This window comes from Anoplopoma fimbria, chromosome 5 (genome assembly GCF_027596085.1).
Source record: "Anoplopoma fimbria isolate UVic2021 breed Golden Eagle Sablefish chromosome 5, Afim_UVic_2022, whole genome shotgun sequence".
Classification (NCBI taxonomy): Eukaryota; Metazoa; Chordata; class Actinopteri; order Perciformes; family Anoplopomatidae; genus Anoplopoma; species Anoplopoma fimbria.
This window is the reverse complement of record NC_072453.1, coordinates 6262906-6281732: the sequence shown is the minus strand read 5'-3', so window position 1 is coordinate 6281732 and position 18827 is coordinate 6262906. Positions and strand designations below refer to the sequence as shown.

At 38.2% G+C, this 18827-nt stretch overlaps 4 protein-coding genes across 4 annotated transcripts; 1 reads left to right on the top strand and 3 right to left on the bottom strand.

Annotated features, from left to right (window-relative positions):
* Window positions 1-285: 285 nt before the first annotated feature.
* On the bottom strand, window positions 286-4980 carry LOC129091779 (interleukin-21 receptor). Its single transcript, XM_054599474.1, has 8 exons — window positions 4857-4980; window positions 3874-4006; window positions 3584-3786; window positions 3292-3449; window positions 1652-1829; window positions 1366-1477; window positions 1172-1250; window positions 286-1100 (listed from the first exon to the last, which is right to left on the bottom strand). Exons 1-8 carry the CDS (start codon window positions 4969-4971, stop codon window positions 645-647), a joined length of 1434 nt encoding a protein of 477 aa, XP_054455449.1. The 5' UTR covers window positions 4972-4980; the 3' UTR covers window positions 286-644.
* Window positions 4981-7513: 2533 nt separating this feature from the next.
* Window positions 7514-12823, bottom strand: si:dkey-220f10.4 (tubby protein homolog). The gene is made up of 12 exons (XM_054599233.1): window positions 12365-12823; window positions 11002-11161; window positions 10637-10867; window positions 10249-10371; window positions 9934-10110; window positions 9685-9845; window positions 9390-9551; window positions 9128-9240; window positions 8378-8492; window positions 8189-8287; window positions 7931-8102; window positions 7514-7827 (listed from the first exon to the last, which is right to left on the bottom strand). Exons 1-12 carry the CDS (start codon window positions 12404-12406, stop codon window positions 7694-7696), a joined length of 1689 nt encoding a protein of 562 aa, XP_054455208.1. The 5' UTR covers window positions 12407-12823; the 3' UTR covers window positions 7514-7693.
* A 109-nt stretch (window positions 12824-12932) lies between these two features.
* On the top strand, window positions 12933-15078 carry cfap119 (cilia and flagella associated protein 119). Its single transcript, XM_054598796.1, has 10 exons — window positions 12933-12974; window positions 13128-13197; window positions 13396-13430; window positions 13548-13613; window positions 13706-13869; window positions 13996-14066; window positions 14182-14298; window positions 14438-14516; window positions 14638-14742; window positions 14833-15078. Exons 2-10 carry the CDS (start codon window positions 13180-13182, stop codon window positions 14985-14987), a joined length of 810 nt encoding a protein of 269 aa, XP_054454771.1. The 5' UTR covers window positions 12933-12974; window positions 13128-13179; the 3' UTR covers window positions 14988-15078.
* Window positions 15079-15818: 740 nt separating this feature from the next.
* phkg2 (phosphorylase kinase, gamma 2 (testis)) lies at window positions 15819-18775 on the bottom strand. The gene is made up of 10 exons (XM_054598795.1): window positions 18531-18775; window positions 18141-18252; window positions 17874-18049; window positions 17716-17770; window positions 17532-17597; window positions 17009-17172; window positions 16781-16871; window positions 16488-16641; window positions 16169-16294; window positions 15819-16069 (listed from the first exon to the last, which is right to left on the bottom strand). Exons 2-10 carry the CDS (start codon window positions 18233-18235, stop codon window positions 15824-15826), a joined length of 1173 nt encoding a protein of 390 aa, XP_054454770.1. The 5' UTR covers window positions 18236-18252; window positions 18531-18775; the 3' UTR covers window positions 15819-15823.
* Window positions 18776-18827: the final 52 nt, after the last annotated feature.

The window sequence follows — 18827 nt, the reverse complement described above, 5'->3', positions numbered from 1 at the left end:
CTCACTAGTGTCTCTAGATGGCTCTGTCTAATTCTCTTTCCCAGGTTTTCTATTCAGCATGCTGTAATATATGATAGAATCTGCTGCCTTGGCTGTCTTTTTGTTATTCAGAGTGTTTGCTATGAAATAAATAAAAATGGCCATGATGACTGAGGCAGGTAGGCTTACTTCTGTATCAGACTTTAAGGTTATATGGTGCTTTGTTCATGTATGTGTTGGCGTAAATAAAACTTTCTACAGAACTTTAGCATTTTATTTATTACGTTAGTAAAATATACAGCCAGCTCAACTTGACCACTAAGGGTCCAGAGACAAAGAAAAAACTACTCAGTCATTTACAAAAGTGTCAAAATGAATTTTGTCTGACAACTATCTTTTAACAGTTCTTTTCATTTGATTCAAGCAAAAGTTATACAATTAATATCTACATAATGCATAATACTGTGGAAACATTTTACAAATAAATTCACACTAATCTTATAAAAGCAAAGCATCTAAAAACAAATTAAGAATTCGCTAAATATGTTTGGCTTTAAGCATTACATTTATGGTGTAAATGTGTGTAGTTGAACTTCGGGCACAACATTATTTGAAATTCAGCTGCAGACTTTTACTGTCCAGTTACTATACACAAACTCATCAGCTTATGCTTCAGTATTGGCCTCCCTTATGATGATCCCTGTTGGGCAGCATTTAGTTGAACGGCTCCCATGGTGCTCTATGACTGGACTGCTCTGCTGAAAGGTGCTCAGGGTGCAGTACTCATTGCAGTACCACGGAGAGTCCTTCTCCAGCCAACACCCTGAGTCTCCTTCAGCAGGGCTCCCCGGCTGTGAGCTGAGGGCCAGACTCTGGTGAGAGCTCCCTGGAGGTGAAGGCGGAGCCATGGTGCTCACGGCGTACGGGATGCCCAGGAGAGAAGTGTCGCAGCCCGGGTCGGGTATATTGCTGTATATGCTGCCCTCCGTGAACTGGTGGTGAAACTGGAGCTGACTCTCTTCTTCCTCCTCGACAACTTCACACTTGGTAAAGATGTCAATTTGGAGTGTTTCCTCTGCCTTCAGCATGTCTGCTGTGTTTTCTTGTGTAACCACCCAGCTCTATAATCAGTCATGGAAATTGGAAATTGTTATGAGATAATTGTCAGTAAATTGTTTTAAGCTAAACTTACCTTGAAATCACCCTGGCAGTCACTGTACAGGGTCTGGAAATAGGGTGCTGGAGTTGGGATGAATGCACTCTGCCTCCACCTGTAAGTGTTAGTAACGTAAAGAAAATATTTGTGTGCATTCGTTGTAGGAATTGGCATTTGTTACACTGTACTTTGGCGTTTACTTAGGAGTAAAAGCTGTGAGGGGAACTTACTTTTTTACTGGAGCGTAGCAGAGAAGTAAGAAGACTGGCACCACCACACAAAGGGGGATGAACACCTTACCCAGTCCAGAAACAAGTATGTTTGATGGGAATTCTGTATGGACTTAGACACAGAAGAAAAAATGTGAAAAAAAGTAGAACAGCAAATAAGTAAGCCTGGATGCAAAGAGGATTTTTAAAAGTTATGAATTAACAGTTGCTACATTCTCAACAAGTTGCCTTAAGATGAAGATCCTCTTCAATAAGCTTAGATCAGATGACTATTTGGAGGACTCACCCTTCACAGCTGACACTGTCTTCCAGTAAACCTCTGAGGACCAGTCACTCCACTGTCCCTTGTATGAAGCCAGATTAGGACTGGACCTTACTCTTGCAGCGTACTCCGTGTGTGGATCAAATATCCGATTATCCAAATAATAATACAAAAAGTCTGTGTTGATTTCAGGCGATAACATCTGAAATAGATAGATATGGTAGAATGTCATTAATCTTTGTAAAGGAGAGAAACGTCCTGTATGGGGTCCCATTTGTTGGTCCCATCATCAAATCACTACAACAGTTCACAGGAAGGTGCAGATAGATGGTTAGATCAGTAGATACATTATTTAATAATGTTATTAGACAAATGTTTATAGTTACAATATACAATTTTTCAGTTGCTTTATGTATGACCAAGTTTAATTCTGACTGTCCTAGGAGATATTATCTGTACTGAGTCATTATAATCATGGGACAAGATTGTGTACTGATAGTAGTTTAATTTAATTTAGCTGTTTCACAGCCAGATTCACAGGATGTTTAACATTTGCAGTGGTAGCTGATGGGCACTTTGAAAAGACAACACTTAATATCACTACTAAAGTGGCTGGTGTGATAAACTGATAAGAGTCACTGGCAGTTAATAATCCTAGCAAACGTTTACTCTGAATTGTACATTTAGGTATGTAGAGTTCAGTCTTAATTTGTCATTAGGCAAAATTGTGTAATTGGTGTCCCTGTTATTCAGTTATTTGTGTTAAAGAAATCAAACCAAAAGGATCCCAGATTGCAGTATTTTTTTTATCATTGATTAGCTTTTTTTTTTGTTGCTATTTAAGCTATATTATGCAACAATTTACTAAATAAATCTTCTTATTTTGCTGTGTTCGGGACTCTTCAGGGCACGTGGGGGGTGCAACCTCTAGCCAATCATCAGGGGTGTGCAGCCCGTTCCCAGGTCAAACACTGTCGCCTTGTCATGGGGCTCAAAGTAGCCTATGTGGCACTTTTCATGGTCTGATGCAAAGCGGTTGTTCTATGCGTATGTGTTTCCCCTTTCAGTCTCTGCTGTGTGGTGCTATATCGGACCCTCATAGTTAGTGAATGATGAGAAACACAGAGAGAGCAGACAGGACACAGCAGGGTGAAGCATGCATTCACTAAAAATCAGGCACCTTTCCCTCAGGTTTGTGAGGAGGTTGGATTTATTTATTTATTGGTGCTTTCGAACGCGACTGGCGTTAAACAATCAGAAAAATAAAGTTTTATTCTTCTGATTCCTGGCTTTGTTCTCACTAATGTTAGCCCCTCTCTTAATTCACTCTAGCTCGCTCGCTCACTTGTTGATCTGGAGAGGAGGGACGAATTTTAATTTTAAATGCTGTGTTAACAAACAGCAACCGACAATGTGACGTCGGTTTGTATGTTATAACTTTAAGTGTTTTCATTAATCTTTAGATTACTAATTTGTCCATTTCTCTATTGTATACTATGATAAAACAATTCCCATGTTTTAATGGATTATTGCTTTGCCAATACATTTTAACTGACACAAACGGGCCTCTAACAGACCAGAACTGTTTCCCAAAAAGCATGTTATTCTCTTATTCCCCCCAACAAAGATCACACCATTCTCGTTTGTTTATCATTGAATCTCACGTTATGTTTGTCTCCTCTTTTGTAGTAATTGAGCTGGAACTTGAGGTTGCGAACAAGACCGGTGTAAGTCTCATAATTCTTATAGGTACTTTTCCAGGTGAAGTGGTGTTGACTTGAGTTGTGGCTGACTGTGAGGTTGGATGGTGCGTTTGGTTTAACTAGAGAGAACACACATTAAAGACAAACACACACAAAAGGCAGGTCTTAAATAAACATACATCTGTATTTTTATAGATTAATGTGTTCTGTGATTCTGGTTTTGAAAACCGACCAAAACCAGTGTGTTCCTTACTGTTTTCCACAGGCTCATATTCGACAACCAGCTGCTCACAGATTTTAGACTCATCATTTTGGCTGTGACAAACTGAAATGTTAAAACTATCTGCATCCATAAAGATCCCAGGATATAAGGCATCATCAGGCATTGGTTGGGATTTCTTTAGGCTGCAGAAGTAATCCTCATTGATCTTTGTCAGCATACAGTCAAACTCGTATCTGCACAAAACAGTAATGAAACACAATATCAACATCACGTTTAAGGTCATCCATTTTTTATAAATGCCAGGAAATAAAAAGCCTCACTTTTCAAATGTTTCTACGAATGTGAGCCAGTAGGACCTGTTGCTGCCTGAGTAGTTTGGTGATGTTGCGATTCTTAGGGAGCAGTTGATGGTGAACAGGTAATCATTCACACAGTGAATATCGTGGTCCACACCTAAAAGATATACAGGCAATGTTTTATTGGGACTTTCAGGAATCAAAGCAGAGATTTAACTTTGTACCCCCTTTTGGTTAAGGATCCCTTTAGTTGGTGAATAATGCTCTTTGTATTTGAAGCCTTTTCTTTTAAACATGTAGGTTTTTTATGCGTACCATCCAGTTAAAGAAACACTACTGATGACTAAATGACATTTTAAACTGTACGTATAATGTTTTATTGAAAAAAACCTTTTTACTTACAATATTAAAAACTGCAGATTTAAAAGATAGTCCCCCAACTCTTCTATTAAAGTAGCTTTAAGAGGGAAGCTCTTTGTGGCCAGTGTGGAAAAGAGAAACAGTTACTGAGACCAATAACGCTTTCAATGTCCATATAGAAATGTTGGTTATGTTTTAGGATAGACCCTAAAAAATATGAACTTATCCTTTAATTGGTTACTGTAAAATGAGCAAAACGTCAACATTTATTATTGACCAACTGGCATCTAAAAGTGCATGTATACTGGTTTATTGTAAAATAAAAAACCTTACATCACAACATTAATAAAAGATATATACCTTTCCCTTTATAATAAGAAACATTAGCCAACTTTTCCCATTAGGTCTAAGATCTAATAAAGATCTAAAAAGCTGAGGTCCTTCAAAGTATAACAAAGCCTGAGTCATTTATTCTAACTTTAGTTTGCATGTTGTTTTATAGTTTTTAAAGCATCTTATATTTACATTTTACGGTTATTCATTTGGCTTTTGTCCTAAGCAACGTGCAAATGATCGTACAATCAAGCAATCTGATCATCATGATTTTCTTATTACATAAAACAAAATAAAACTGACTCAGATTTTACCTGTGATAAGATTTCCATGCAGACAGACAATGTTGGTAGATACAAGCAGAAACCCGAACAGCAGCTTCAGCCACGGTTGAGAGCTACAATCCATCAAACCAGACGATCCAGACATTATTTCAGCCATGAGAGGTCTTCATATAGTCATGCTGCCCTGAAGCTCTCGTTTAAACTGTTTTTAATGAAAACTGAAGAGGGAGGTATCAGTCGGTGCACACTGATGGCTATCATTCACATCTCTGCGGGGAGAGGATGTGCTATTTTAAAAGAGCAGTTGTAAAAGGAAAGTCGGTGAAAGGGGTAAGGCTTCGGTTTAACCAAATATAATGTTGAATCTCACATCACAACCCTATAATCTATCACACTATGCACTGCATTTGGTTCTTAGCATGAAATTTGGTTTAACAATAGTATTTTTTTCAATATCAGACCTTGCAATTCAAACAAATTAAAAAAGAAAATGCTTTGAGTCTATAAATGTTTTACATTTATTCTTTCAGTGTCCTTTAGATCTCTTCACTGATGGTAACCGATTGGAAAGGCACATAGCTGGAAAACAGTCATGTGATGTCAGCACTGTGGTGAGATTTATTTTGATCTATGAACCAATAAGATAAAAACACAAACGCATGCAATGGTGAAACTCAACTTGTTACAAAACAAATTACTGCATGAACTCCTCAAGCTCTGCAAACAAAAATTTGTGAAACAAATGCTCCTGTAAAGTAATACATCTGCAGATTAGGAAATATAGCTGCTAAACATCACATTACTTAAATCACACAAATTTTTATCATGGACCTTATTCACATTAAAGGGGGGAACAATGAAATATACCCATTTCTACGGACATTAGTTGTGTACCTGAGTGTGATTGTGCATATATAAATCTTATTCTACACAGAAGTTATTCTTAGGACAGTATAGTTTCATTTATTATTTTTGACTCTTCTTTTACATTGCATGTAAAGACATAACATTACAAACTTTGTGAAAATAAATAAAAATATGTTTTTAGCACGGATAAAAACCTTCAATAGTGCGGGGATGTCCATCTAAAATTTGCCATGTGGCACTATTTATGCACTGAACTGACAAATCACATCTTCAACGCTAGATAACAAACAAAAGTGACTTATGTGAATGTATTTAAGCTTAATATTTGCGGCTGTTCCACTGAGCTAGACATACGTTGAGGAATACAGTTTATGCCTGGTGATCGTTGTGAGGCTCCTTTTAGTATGTAAGCACTTAAATGCCTACATGCGAAGTCTTACTTCATGCTGGTGTACTCAGGTGATAACTTTAATGATTTAATGTTACCTGATTTTTTCAAAAAAATGTCCGACAAAACATCGGGTGATCTTATTGGTGATTCTCTTTTTCAAGTCGAGTTACCTGAAACTGGAATATGAATTGTTGTGTCACTTACAAGATTATATATAATAGTCTATTTTAGATTTGAAAACCATTGTACAGCTGTCAGCAATTATGCAATGATGCAAAGTTGTGCAATGTGTAGAGCAGCGACAGGAGATCAGCTGAATGTTGGTTGTGTGTTGGGGTGATCCTATAAAAGATAGAAGCTGACAGTGTCTCCCTCTTAGGTTCACAATTTTGTTGATTTAGAGTTTATAACTTACACTAGTAGACCAGCAGACTGTCTCTCGGTGTTAGGTTGAAGTGCATTAAATCATTTTGCAGTTGATCAAGAGGACGTCAGCAAGTTTCAGGACAAAACACGGTTTAATTAAATGCAAAACTGTTGATTTGTTGCCCAAGGGGGCAAGGTATTGTCAGTGTGTCAACTTCATCACTTGTTGCACTTGTAGCAAAGGTTAAAATTAAAAGAGGGCCATACTCTTAAGGCTCCTTTTATATATATGTTGCAGAGAGCATCTGAAAAAGAAACAAGTAAACATCATGTTACCACAGAGACGGTCATGTCAATGTGATAACACAGGTTTCAGTTTAATTTGGGGTTTTGCTATCCAAAATATCTGCAAACTTCTGATCGCTTCACTTCACTTCACCACACAGCATAAAGGAGGCCTATTTTTATTAGCTGAAACCTAAATGACTTTCTGTCCCCCTCATGTGAAGTAGTGTGAACATTCTGTTGAAAACGTGCTCTTTAGATTGTGCAAGAGCAGAAACCCTCATATGGTTGTATTTCTCTGTAATTTGTCCGCAGTATCTGATATAAGTGCTTTTTTTCCGTTTTTTTCAGTATTTTGATAAGAATGCTTCCTTATTTCTGATAAAGAGGCTAAAGATGACGGTATAAAGTCATAAATGTAACTTTTGGCTTTAGATAACACGTAATCTGATGAAGATTTGAGTGGATGATTAAAGCAGCACTAAGTTGTTATGGCTTTGGAAAAAAATTTTGAATCATAATATTAAAATTCAACCCAGTAGACACTATCTATTTATAATTTTTTTTTAAAACATAGACTTGCAGCACTTGTATTATTCACATTTAATATTTCCCTGGTAGTATTTACACAGTTGTCCTCAATATTTAATTGCAGGAGTCCTTTACCTAGCTGGCAAATATAGAAAGAAAGACAGTTAAATTAATTTAAATAACTTATTCCACTTCAATATAAAATCTGCTGTAAAATAATACTGGACCTATAAAACAAGTCCCCTCTGAAGTCTAGGTCTATGGCATGTATTTTCCATATTTAGTGTATACAAAGTGTTACAATGCACCAGGATACAAAATATGAAAAATGACCCTGTGTAAAATTATGGGTATAGTTTTGACTTCAATTGTAAGTTTCTATTTAGATCAGTGATCTGGATAAGCACTTGAGGCACACCAGCGTGGCTCACTCACAAGCCAGTTTACCATCAAATGAGGACAGGGTGATGGCAAAGGCTTGCAGTGCACACAAGGGGAAACTGTAATCCATGGAGAAGACATCCTCTGCCACACGTCCAAACTGCATCACTATGTAATCCTCTGGGCAGAAAGAGAGGAAACAGATGACTGTGAAGTTAGGAATGAAGACCAGGTAGCAATTTTTGCTTGTGGTTGACAATAGAGGGAGAAAGTCACATCTTACCGTTGTCAGGGTGGATGATCTGGAAGTTTTTGACGGAGGCCTGGGTGACACGACCGTGGAAGTTAAGCACATATGACTGAGTCTGTTCGTTCCAGCTTGGGGATTTGTTCAGCAGTGTGACGAGTTTGTCTGTGTGGCTGTTCGCATGGCGGACCAATAGAGTCTCAGATTCCTGTAATAAGATAATATTTTAGTCCCTCTGACATATTTCACACTTAATCAACATCATCAAAAGGATCAAAAAAAATGTAAACATACATTTTTGGGACGAATGGACACTCTTTCATCGTTCTCCAACATGCCAGGGATGACCACTGTCATTTTCCTAGGACCCTTGAATCCCAGCACATTAGTCTCCTGGAACATGATAGCCAAGTTTATTACAGGTTTTATCTCATTAATATGCTTTATTAAGTGGAATGTGTATAGAGTTAAATTTGAACTTACATAACAAATTGCTGCCAGCTCTTGCCGCACTGATTCACACTCTTTGATGAACGGCTTTTTCTCAGGGTTTTCACCTCCATCATAGACTGTGAACTTTGTACCCAGGACATTGGACCTGAAACAAATTAGTCTGATCAGATTCATGATCTGGAATCGTCTATAAGGTGAGAGATCAAAATATCAACCATGTCTTAATTAAGGAAGACAACAGCTGGGAGTATTCAATTCCAGGCAAAATTACTGGCTCATTACAAATCATGGAGAAATTCCCAAAATACTAAAAAAAGGGAAACATTTCCAATAAACACTTCCAAATAATCCATCAAGAGACCCTTTTCATGGCAGATATTATGACACAACATAGCAGGAAAATCCAAGGTGTAAATAATATTATTACTGATGGCTCTATTCCATTTCAGGTGTTTTAGTGCAAGGGAACTGGTGTTATGCATGCTGGCTCAGGCTTACTGAAAAACTCAAATGGAACAGACACATTGTTAGTGTTATTAGTTACATCAGTGCTTTTCCTGCTATATCAAGTCAGATTGTGGGCCATAAATAAGTACTTCAGGTCCAGTTTTGAGAACCACGTAGTTTTAGTTGGATGACAGTGGATTCTTAAATGTTTTCTGAAGGTTTTTTTAAAGGGTTTCATTATCCCAAGATCAGAGAATTCACTTGTAGGTATTTAAGTAAATCAGATATTTTTGGTTTTGAGTTCTTTCTCATGGTAGAAATAGAAAGTTATACCTTAGTTTCCCTATGTAGCAGTTTGTCTCTCTGGACAGATTTGTCGGGTCAGTTGAGATGAGATAGTTCGATGTTTTGCACTTCTTCCTTTTTCTGCCTGCCATTAGGAAAACCTGGGGATGAACGAAAAAACATATTTTTTGGAACAGACAATGAAAAGGACTTTTATAGAAATATGAAAGCTCAAGAAAACAGGATCATGCAATCAGAGCTTAAATCAATGTGCACAATGATTGGGTTCAAATTGTGCAGAAGTGCCTACATTTTTGCCATCCGTCTTCTCCATGTGGAGGTAGTACGTCGGGTACATGCCCTTTTCCATGCCCCTCCTGTCCCTGGTGACCCTACACTGGATCGTCACATCTCTGGGGGCTGGACGCAAAGCAAACTTCTCAAGATCCTCCACTGACATTGAAGATGTCGGCTGGAATGAGAGTTGGAATGATTTCACTAGTCGTTTTTAAACACAATCTGTGACACATCTAGATAAGGTGCATACTCGCCTAAGTTTCTTTTGACAACACAGTCAACAGTTTATTTACTTTAAAATGTCTCACTCTTTCATTAGATTCACTGCCTGAAGATGAACTCTCCCTGTAGTTGGTGTTGAGGGAAGCAAGACTCTGCTTAGTTTTTTCGGCTTTCTTTGTCTTCTTTTCCTTTTTCACCTTTTCCTGGGGTTCATCTTCTTTGCTCTCTTCACTTATTTGGCACCTGGCTGTATAATAACACACACAAATGTATTCCTTACAACACCTTTACATTTTTGTTTATCATAAAATGCACATGATTAGATTATCACTCACATGTGTCGAGTTGTTTTTTCTTCTTAGGCGATTGAAGGACAGGCCTCTGGGTCCCTTCTTCATTGTCGCTTTCGTCACGTTTGTTCTTCTTTGGACTTTCCACCTCCACCACTGACTCTGTCCCCTCGGTTGTAGGGAGTTGAAACTCCTGGGATGAAACCTCCTGCAAGTGATTCTCTGAAAAAGAGGAGACAGACGCTATAAAAGCTGTTACATTTAGTAATATGTATTTATGATATTAAATACAATTTTACGTTTACAACTGTAAGTTAGGTAAGTTAGATAAGTTAATAATAAATTAAACATTGATGTTACTTTTCCGCTCTTGTTTGGTTGTCTTGTTTGTCTTCTGTTGGTCATCAGATTCTTTCACTTTTTCTTTCTTCTTAGTTTTTTTCTCCTTTTTCTCCTTTTCCTTTTCATCGTTCTGTTCCGTCTCTGATGGAAAGCACAGCAGCTGATTGCTGATGAATCATTTATTAAAGCAAAGTATCGCGCTTTATGTGCATGCACACAAACATGCACAGCCCCATGCAGTCACAGACCACTGAGGGCCCAATGTATGTGTGCATACATTTGTACACATAATACACTATTTGAATCCTTGAAATTGCGTAAGTAATTTGTACACACACACATACTTACAAAAATAAACACGAAGACATCACATGAGAATAAAACATTCTGCTTTCTATATTCTTACGTTTGGCTTTATCTTTTTTCCCTTCTTTCTTCTTTGTCTTTTTTCCCTCCGCCTGACCATCATTCTCCACCTCCCAGTTTACCTCAGGCTCTTTCTGAATGTCCAAGCTCATTTTCTTGGGAGTAACATGATTCTCTGAAGGCATCTCATCAAATGTCGTGCTTGCTTTCATGTCACATTCCCCTAATGTGATCTCATCCAGTGGGTTATCATGGGCATGTTCAACTTGATCTCCAGAAAAAAACACAAAAAAACTTGTATTTAATATAATTTGAGAGACTGAATTTAATCAAACTGTACATTGGAATTCGATTTTCTATATTTAAAAAGTGCTACATAGAATAATAAATAATTCTAATACAAACCACTCAGGGAAGCGTTGCTGAGGGATTGGTGGATCAACAGAGGTGTTTCATCAGAGCGGGCGGCTTTGTGCTTTCGACTCCTTTGGCGAGCATCCCGATTGGCTACTACCATTTGGGAATCAGCCCTCTTCTTTTGTTGCTTTTTCATCAAAAGGGTTCGCTGTTCGAGAATTGAATATAAGGATTAGAATTCAAACTGTCAACTCAATGTTCATACCTGGGGATACAACTACAGAGATGATAGTGATTCTTATCTCTGTATATGTGGGGAAATTCAGTTGGACAGGTATTCTCCTGTGTTTTTGTTGCTGCTGTTTACATTCCTAATGATGCAAATTCAAAAAATGCACAGCACAACAGGAATGACCTGTTATTTTTTTTATTTATTTTTTTCTTGTGTAGCGTTAAAGGACAACGACTGCATTTTTGTTGTGCAACCATATGTTGTACAATGACAACCTAGAGCCATGTCCTTTGTTCAGAATTAGAACATCACATTCTAATATAATGATAGATATTATGTTGGTTGCAGTTTTATTTTAAATTATAAATAGCGAGTTGTCGTTGTAACAATTACACAGCTGAAGGATGATACTACTGATTCTGGATCATTTTAAATGCAGGTGCCCATCCATCATCGTTACTGTTTTCTACTATTTTAGTTGGTTACTACAGCTACTATTAGTTATTATTAGTGCCTCTTCCACCGGTTCTATCCGCTGGTCTTTCGTAGTAATCTGCCTCTGCACTATACTTTTGCTCTGGCTTATGCTTTGAGATGCTTGCTTAAGAAAGGAGATGCACTTATGACTTCTGGTGACTAGTAGTTCTCTTGAATACCTATGTTGAATACACTTCCTGTAAGTCGCTTTGGATAAAAGCGTCTGCTAAATGACTGTAATGTAATGTAATGTAATGTATGTAGCACTCTACTGGATATAAGCCAGTAGCTCACATACTGTACAGTGCACACAAACAGACTGTGACTTAATGTTGAACACAGCAGGTGGTTCTGACACAGGAAGCATGACCTCAAGACTCAAGAAAGCTTTATTTATTTGCAAAGCTCTGTCTCAGCTTTAACCACTTGTCAGCTAATTAGCCTGAACAATAAACAAGTTGCAGTCTTTGCTCCATTGTCAGTGTGGATATCGCTGATAAATATATTTATCCTATATATTTTTGGAAAAGAAACATATATAAAAAAAACTACTCTTTCAATTTAAAAGTAGTTAGGCGTATCTCTTTGTCGGTTATTTGAAGTGCATTGTAGTTTTGTACCAGTTTGATATAAACCAAAACGTATTTGGGCAATTTCATGTGTAAATGACGTCAAATACTTAAATAATCCTTGTTTATTTACCTGATTGTCAAGCTTCTGTTGTCTCATATCGGGGTCCTCCATTTCTGCCTGAAAGACTCACTGCTAACTATAATCAGTACAATTAAGGATAGGCTACTTAAAAACAACAGATGAAATCCAGCATCAATGTTCAATGCGAGAATCTGTTCAGTTTCCAAAATAAAAAAGCAATTAAATATGGAGGCGGGCGTGTGACTGTGTCTGCCTGCTCCATTGAGCGTCTGTCCACCTGTATGCAGCAGAAGGCGAAGTGGATTAAAAGGGGATAATGTTCTTAAACTGCACTGCGCCGCTCAGTCACTGCGGACGGGCAGTCTCTGGGGCAAAGCAGGCTTTCCATGACTGCTTTATGGAGAAGCTGAGTGTTACAGTTGAAACGTCAGACAAGAAGACACAGGAAAGGGGACCTGCTCCTGTCCCTCCATTTACACAACAAAGTCAGCAGTCTGCATCAGTTACCCAGGCGTAAATAGTAAAACACGGAAGCCGCAGCAGTGACCACAAATCGCCCTACAAAGTCTCACCCAAAAAGGGGGGGTATGCGTTGCTAGGATACAGCGAGGTAGCCAAACAGGAAATGATCCAGCTTCATTACAGCCTGTTTAGCCATGTAAGGTTTCGTTAAATACCTGTATTTGTTAAAACACAAACAAAAACAAAAAACAAAGACTTGATCCTTTTTAACTACAAAATGTATTTTTTGACAAATGCGTTGAGTAGTCTGTGTTACAACCAAATCAATCGCACTTCTTCTGTTTTTCAGCGGTCAGACTCTACAGATTTCTCATTTTTTGCAAAATAAATGTAAAAAAAAAATGGATACGAAAACAAAGGTAGGCTCCTCAAGTTTAGTTTCGTTACATGTTGGCCTCACTTTACTGCCAGGTAAAATTTAAATTAATTAAAATGTCATTAATACCGTTTCTGTTTTTTAATCACATGATTACAATCTAAAGATTCATATTATAGTTTACACTGGATACAGCTATTCTGTTAAGAACTGCCTTACAATACATTGTTTTATCATGTAGGTACCACAGGCCGTGAAAGCTAAAGTGATGCTATGGTGAGAGCTGCGCCTATAATTTGGATTATGTTCATTTTGATTGTTTGATGCTTTCTTTTCGTCTTGCATTATTACACATACTATCTAACACAGAATCCATTCCCTGGGTGTTTGCAGGACAGATGTAAGCTACCATGAAATGGAGGAGATAGGCAAAATACAGTCCATTCCTGATCTGGAGAGGTTTCTGTCCATTTATGAATAGAAACACATCCATCTATTTTAACACAATGACATGCACAGCAATGACACTTACTTTTTCTTTTCTGTGGCAGTGCTTTATGCAGTGTGTTTGGAGTCGTCCTCCCTGAACCAAAAAGAGGAGTTCTGCTGGAGATGTATGTACAAACTGTGCTTTTTTGCAGAAAGTGCAACTTTAAAAAGGAACAAAGCTCGGCTCTCTTGTCCATCATCAAGTCCATCCATGAGGTTAACATTGGTAAGAAAAGTCATATTATTATCACTGCAGTGTAGTTGGATGATGAAATCAAAGTACACTGCAGATAATTAATTTAAATGTTTCTTAACTTTTATACAAGATCTGTTTGGAACTCCTGTCTTGCAGAAAATCCACTCAACAACATAGAACAGTGTTTCAAATACTGCAAGGATCTACTTCTCTGTCACTCAGTCAGGGTCTGTAAAACAATCTTTTAAAAAGTCTTTTAACTCAGAATATTATTATAAAACCTATGAATTCTAATGAAAGTAATATTTCATTCCGATGCTTCTCTGTGTTCCCCCACTACAGCGCCCCCCCTTCAGTATCAACCTGTTTAGCTCTGAGGAGGTGGAATGTATATTTAAGTACATCCATAACAGCTATCTGAGACACTACAAACTCTACAAATATATTTTCACCCCACAGGTAAGAATTGGAAATTAGTTATTCTGCACAAATTGTTTCAAGCAACTTCTGCTAACATTTATTTTTATTCAACTTCACTTTAGTCTACTGACACTAAATCGGGAGGGAATAATGAGCTCTGCGTATTATTTTTTCACAGGTAAAACTTGATTTATCTCTGACTTACTCTGAGACCCAAGATCAGGATGAACCCACCATGGAAGATTCATCTGCTCCAGGTAATTATTACAGGGTAACAGCAATTTTAGTAGCACAAAAGTCAAGTTTTATGCTGTTACATTGAGAATTGATATTTTAGAGCAATTTGGACCAGATTTATTAATACTTTTATTGCACCAGACATTGAAAATGTGATTGAAAAAGAAACAGAAGCAGCCCCCAAGACAGACAGCTCTCCTCAAATACAAGAAGCATCCATCGAAGAACCAGAGGGAGCCACACTCGGTAGGATCACAAATCATAAATTGACTGTGCAAAAATAACTTTTTTAAGTCAAATGCACCCCAACTAATTGATTCATTTTCTAATTTTCAGGTATACAATCAGAACTGAAGGCACTGATCGAGAAAGAGGTCAGAGAGCAGATGGTGCTTGTGTCTGGACAACTAGATCAGCGAATGAAAGACATTGCAGATCAGCACAACAGTGCACTAGATTCACCAATGCCCAACCACAAGGTCAAAAAATAATGGTGGAGATATGTTGATTTCAAATAAGTGATCACAAAGAATTTGACAAATCAAGCTCAAACATTAGTTTTATTATCAATAAAACCTTGTTTTTTCATATACAGTACATCATATCTGCATTTGTACAATTACTATTTCTTAGAGAGGCACTTTCTGTAACAGTGCCACTTATTAAACTGAAGAATGAACTGAGTATGGAATGGTGTTGGTTAAATAGAGTCACAAATAGTTTTCACAGTTAGTTTAAGTGGGTTTCCTATTGAGGAATGCCTGCATGCATAATAGCTGAAAGTTACTCTACCAAAAACACTCTAAATACTGTACTTGAATGTTTCACATGTCTTCTAGTACTGATTTTTTAACACTGGAATATCTGTAAATTGTAACATTATGTGTATAGAATCATCTTAAATAATTAACCACAGTGCTTTAATGTCCACTTCAGCCACGCAGTGCTTTGAAACACATCCTCTCCTCAGTTATAACTGATGATCAGCAGGAAACATCATAAATACACGATGTACTTATATGTGATGTGTTATTTCAAATGATTGTGCAATGTGTCCTCTACTGCAACGTGACACTGCAAACGTGATGACCTGACAGGAAGAGTTTCAAAACAGCCACATACTTGGATCAAAGGGCAGATAAGATAAGATGTGCATGCTTGACTTGCAGAACCATGGTGTGCATTAATAACGCACACAAACATCCCAGGCCCTGATTTCCTCATCTTAAAAATAAACACATTAATTCAACATCACAAACACTTACATGACAGCACATGCAAATGTTTAAATAAAAAATCATTGTGGTTAGGAATGAGGTTGACCTTTTTAAGTTTCAAAGTCCTCCAGGCCCAGCAGCATGATTTTAGCTGTGTTCTGAAAGAGGGCGGCTCGGTTCTGCTGCTCCCCTTTCTTCACCCAGTGCCCGTAGATGCGGAATGCGCAGCCATCGATGAGTTTGCGGACACCGCGAAGGGAGTACGGATCTCTGGCAAGCACTTCCCGAGTCAGCGGCCGAGCCCTGCGGTAACGGCTGTACATCCTGATACAGGCCAGCACGCTCACTATCAACACCTGATGAGGCAAGAAAAGAAAGCAGGTGAGAATGGAGAGGATATTTTCTCCGGGGCTAAGAATTTAAAATCAGCAAGCCAAGTCGAGGCTGTGACCCACCCTAAATGTCTTTCTGGGACTGAAGAGTCGCACATCCTCCTTCTGGTACTGTCTGAAGAAGGGATGTGCTAGAGCTTGCTCAGCAGTGAGACGGACAGCTGGGTCCAGCACCAGCAGCCTGGATATCTGAGCAACACAGGCAAAATTATTGAAAATCAGGACTCTTGTGATACTGTAGATGCTGCTGTCTAACAAACAAAACAGCAAAAACAATAGCTTCATGGTTCAACCTAAACTAGGAGAAATTAAAGGAGAATATTATCAGCATTATTTACGTTATTGTTTAAATTCAAACTCAGTCAACAGAATATCAGCTTACCAGATCTTTCACAGTGTCAGACCTGTCATCCCACTCTGGTGAGCTGAACTGATAGTGACCCTCCATGATCATCCTCAGCATCAGCATCTGCTTGCGATGCCAGAACGGTGGTGAGCCGGCCAGTAAGGTGAAAAGGATCACGCCACATGCCCAGCTGTCCAACACATTTATCAAAACATGTAAGCAAGAATTAGAAATAAAATTCAGGACAACACCCGGGATCATGCTTTGTAAACTTATACGGATTGAAATGTTACCTCAAATAAATGTTATTGACAAAAGAAAAGACTTACAGATCGACCTCTTGGCCATAGCCCGTGTGCAATTCATCCATTGAACATTTCAGTATTTCAGGGGCCAAGTAACCAGGCGTCCCACAGAGCTCTGATAAAAATAGAATTAAGAATAATAAATTAAATAAAAGGCAAAAATAAATAATTTTAACCTCAATTATTTACATATCTGAACAGATCATCAATATATTGATTTTCAGGAATCTGGTTCATTTTATAGTACAGTACCTCTAAGCTTTTCTCCAGGTTGTAGCTGAACAGAGAATCCAAAGTCTGACAGTTTGATGTGTCCATGATCATCAAGGAGAATGTTTTCAGGCTTTAAGTCCCGGTGGACAATGTTGAAGGAGTGAAGGTACTGCACAGCCTCCAGCAAGGCTCGCATCATACTCCTGTAGAGCAATGGGTTTTTATAAAATGTAAATGTCAAATGCATCAATTTTACATTTTACACTTTTATATTTTACTTAATTAAATGGATTTGTTTTTCAAGCAGCAGCATTTATTTGCAATGCCCTGAAAACATCAACTTGCAGAAATGTGGAATGTGATGTGTAAATGTGAGTCAGGTATCCTTCTGTGCTTTTGTCAAAGTTTGAAAATGTTCTGAAATATAAATTACACATGATTTAGCATAAGTGAGGCTTTAACATGCAGAAACACAGTTATAGAGCGTAACACCAGCCGTACAAAGACTCAAAATGCTGCCAGATTAAATTAGCTGATGTTGTGTGTTGATGCTGAAGCTCACCTGGTTTCCTTCTCACTCAAAGTAACTTTTTCTGTGAGGTAGTCAAATAGCTCTCCTCGTCTCATGCTGTCAATGAAAACACGAGATTGATACCATCTTACAAAGATTTCATGATGATTCACTCACTTAGTAGGGGATGAATTGTAAAGACAAAGGGATTTGAGATATTTGTGGTAATACTCACAGGTCAAACACCAAAAATATGAAGGTTGTGGACTCATAGGAATCGATAAGAGTGACTAAAGGGAATCAACAGAACACAAAAAAAGGTTTTATCACTTTTTAACCTCCGAGAACAGAAAATGAAAGTGTCTTGCTTATCAAAAGAGCAGAATAACATACTGACTGAAGAGTGTCCCTTCACCATGTTGAGGACTTGGATCTCCTTCAGCGTAGATGTTTTCACCTCCTCCAGCTGCTGAACTGTCATCTTCTCTGCGGTGATCTCAATAATCTTCACTGCCAACTCTTGACCCGTATGTCTGTGCACACACCTGCGCACCACACTGCTCACACCCCTGAGATGCCATTGATACAGAGTACAGAATGTTTTTTAATCATCCCAACAGACAAGTGAGATCACATGCCAGTGTATCTTGCTGGACTCACCTGCCAATCACCTCTTTTGGGTCATATTTCTGGTAAAACTCCTTGGCTCCCACCCAGTCTGGTAATTCATCTCCAACAACGATGTCCTTGGTCATGATGACAGAATATGAATCTATAATTAAAAAATTACAGCAAACTGTTGGTCACTTGCTAACAGTGTTGCATGGTCTGTCTAATAACAGGAACTGCCGAGCTAACTCCTGACAAGGAAGTGTTTCAGTTTAATTCTAGTTGCTCTAGGGATTTTCACACACACACACACATCTCTTTCTTCTCTACTGTTACTTAAAAATGTGGGTTAGATCCATCACGACAATTAGCTCACGGTAGCTGTGTCTATTTGGCCTTGCTGAAGCAACGGGTTCACTGACCGTCCAGGAAGCTACTCACCATGTATGCAACCAAATGACAACAGAGAGCGGGTTACTGCAGATATGGAATCAGTGTGTTTGTGCCATCACAGCTCGAGGAATGGATCGTTAATCCATACTTCTGTGCAAACCAGCGGCGACAGTATCAAACGTAGTTAGCTACAGATAATGTTAACAACAGTAAACTAGCTTAGCAACTGAGCACTGTTTACATTCAAGTCACATTCCTCGAAACAGTTTGTAGTCTCTTAATGCACACTGTGACAGTGCTGCCCCCACGAGGCCAGAGTACACGATGCAGTCATAGGTTGAAGTA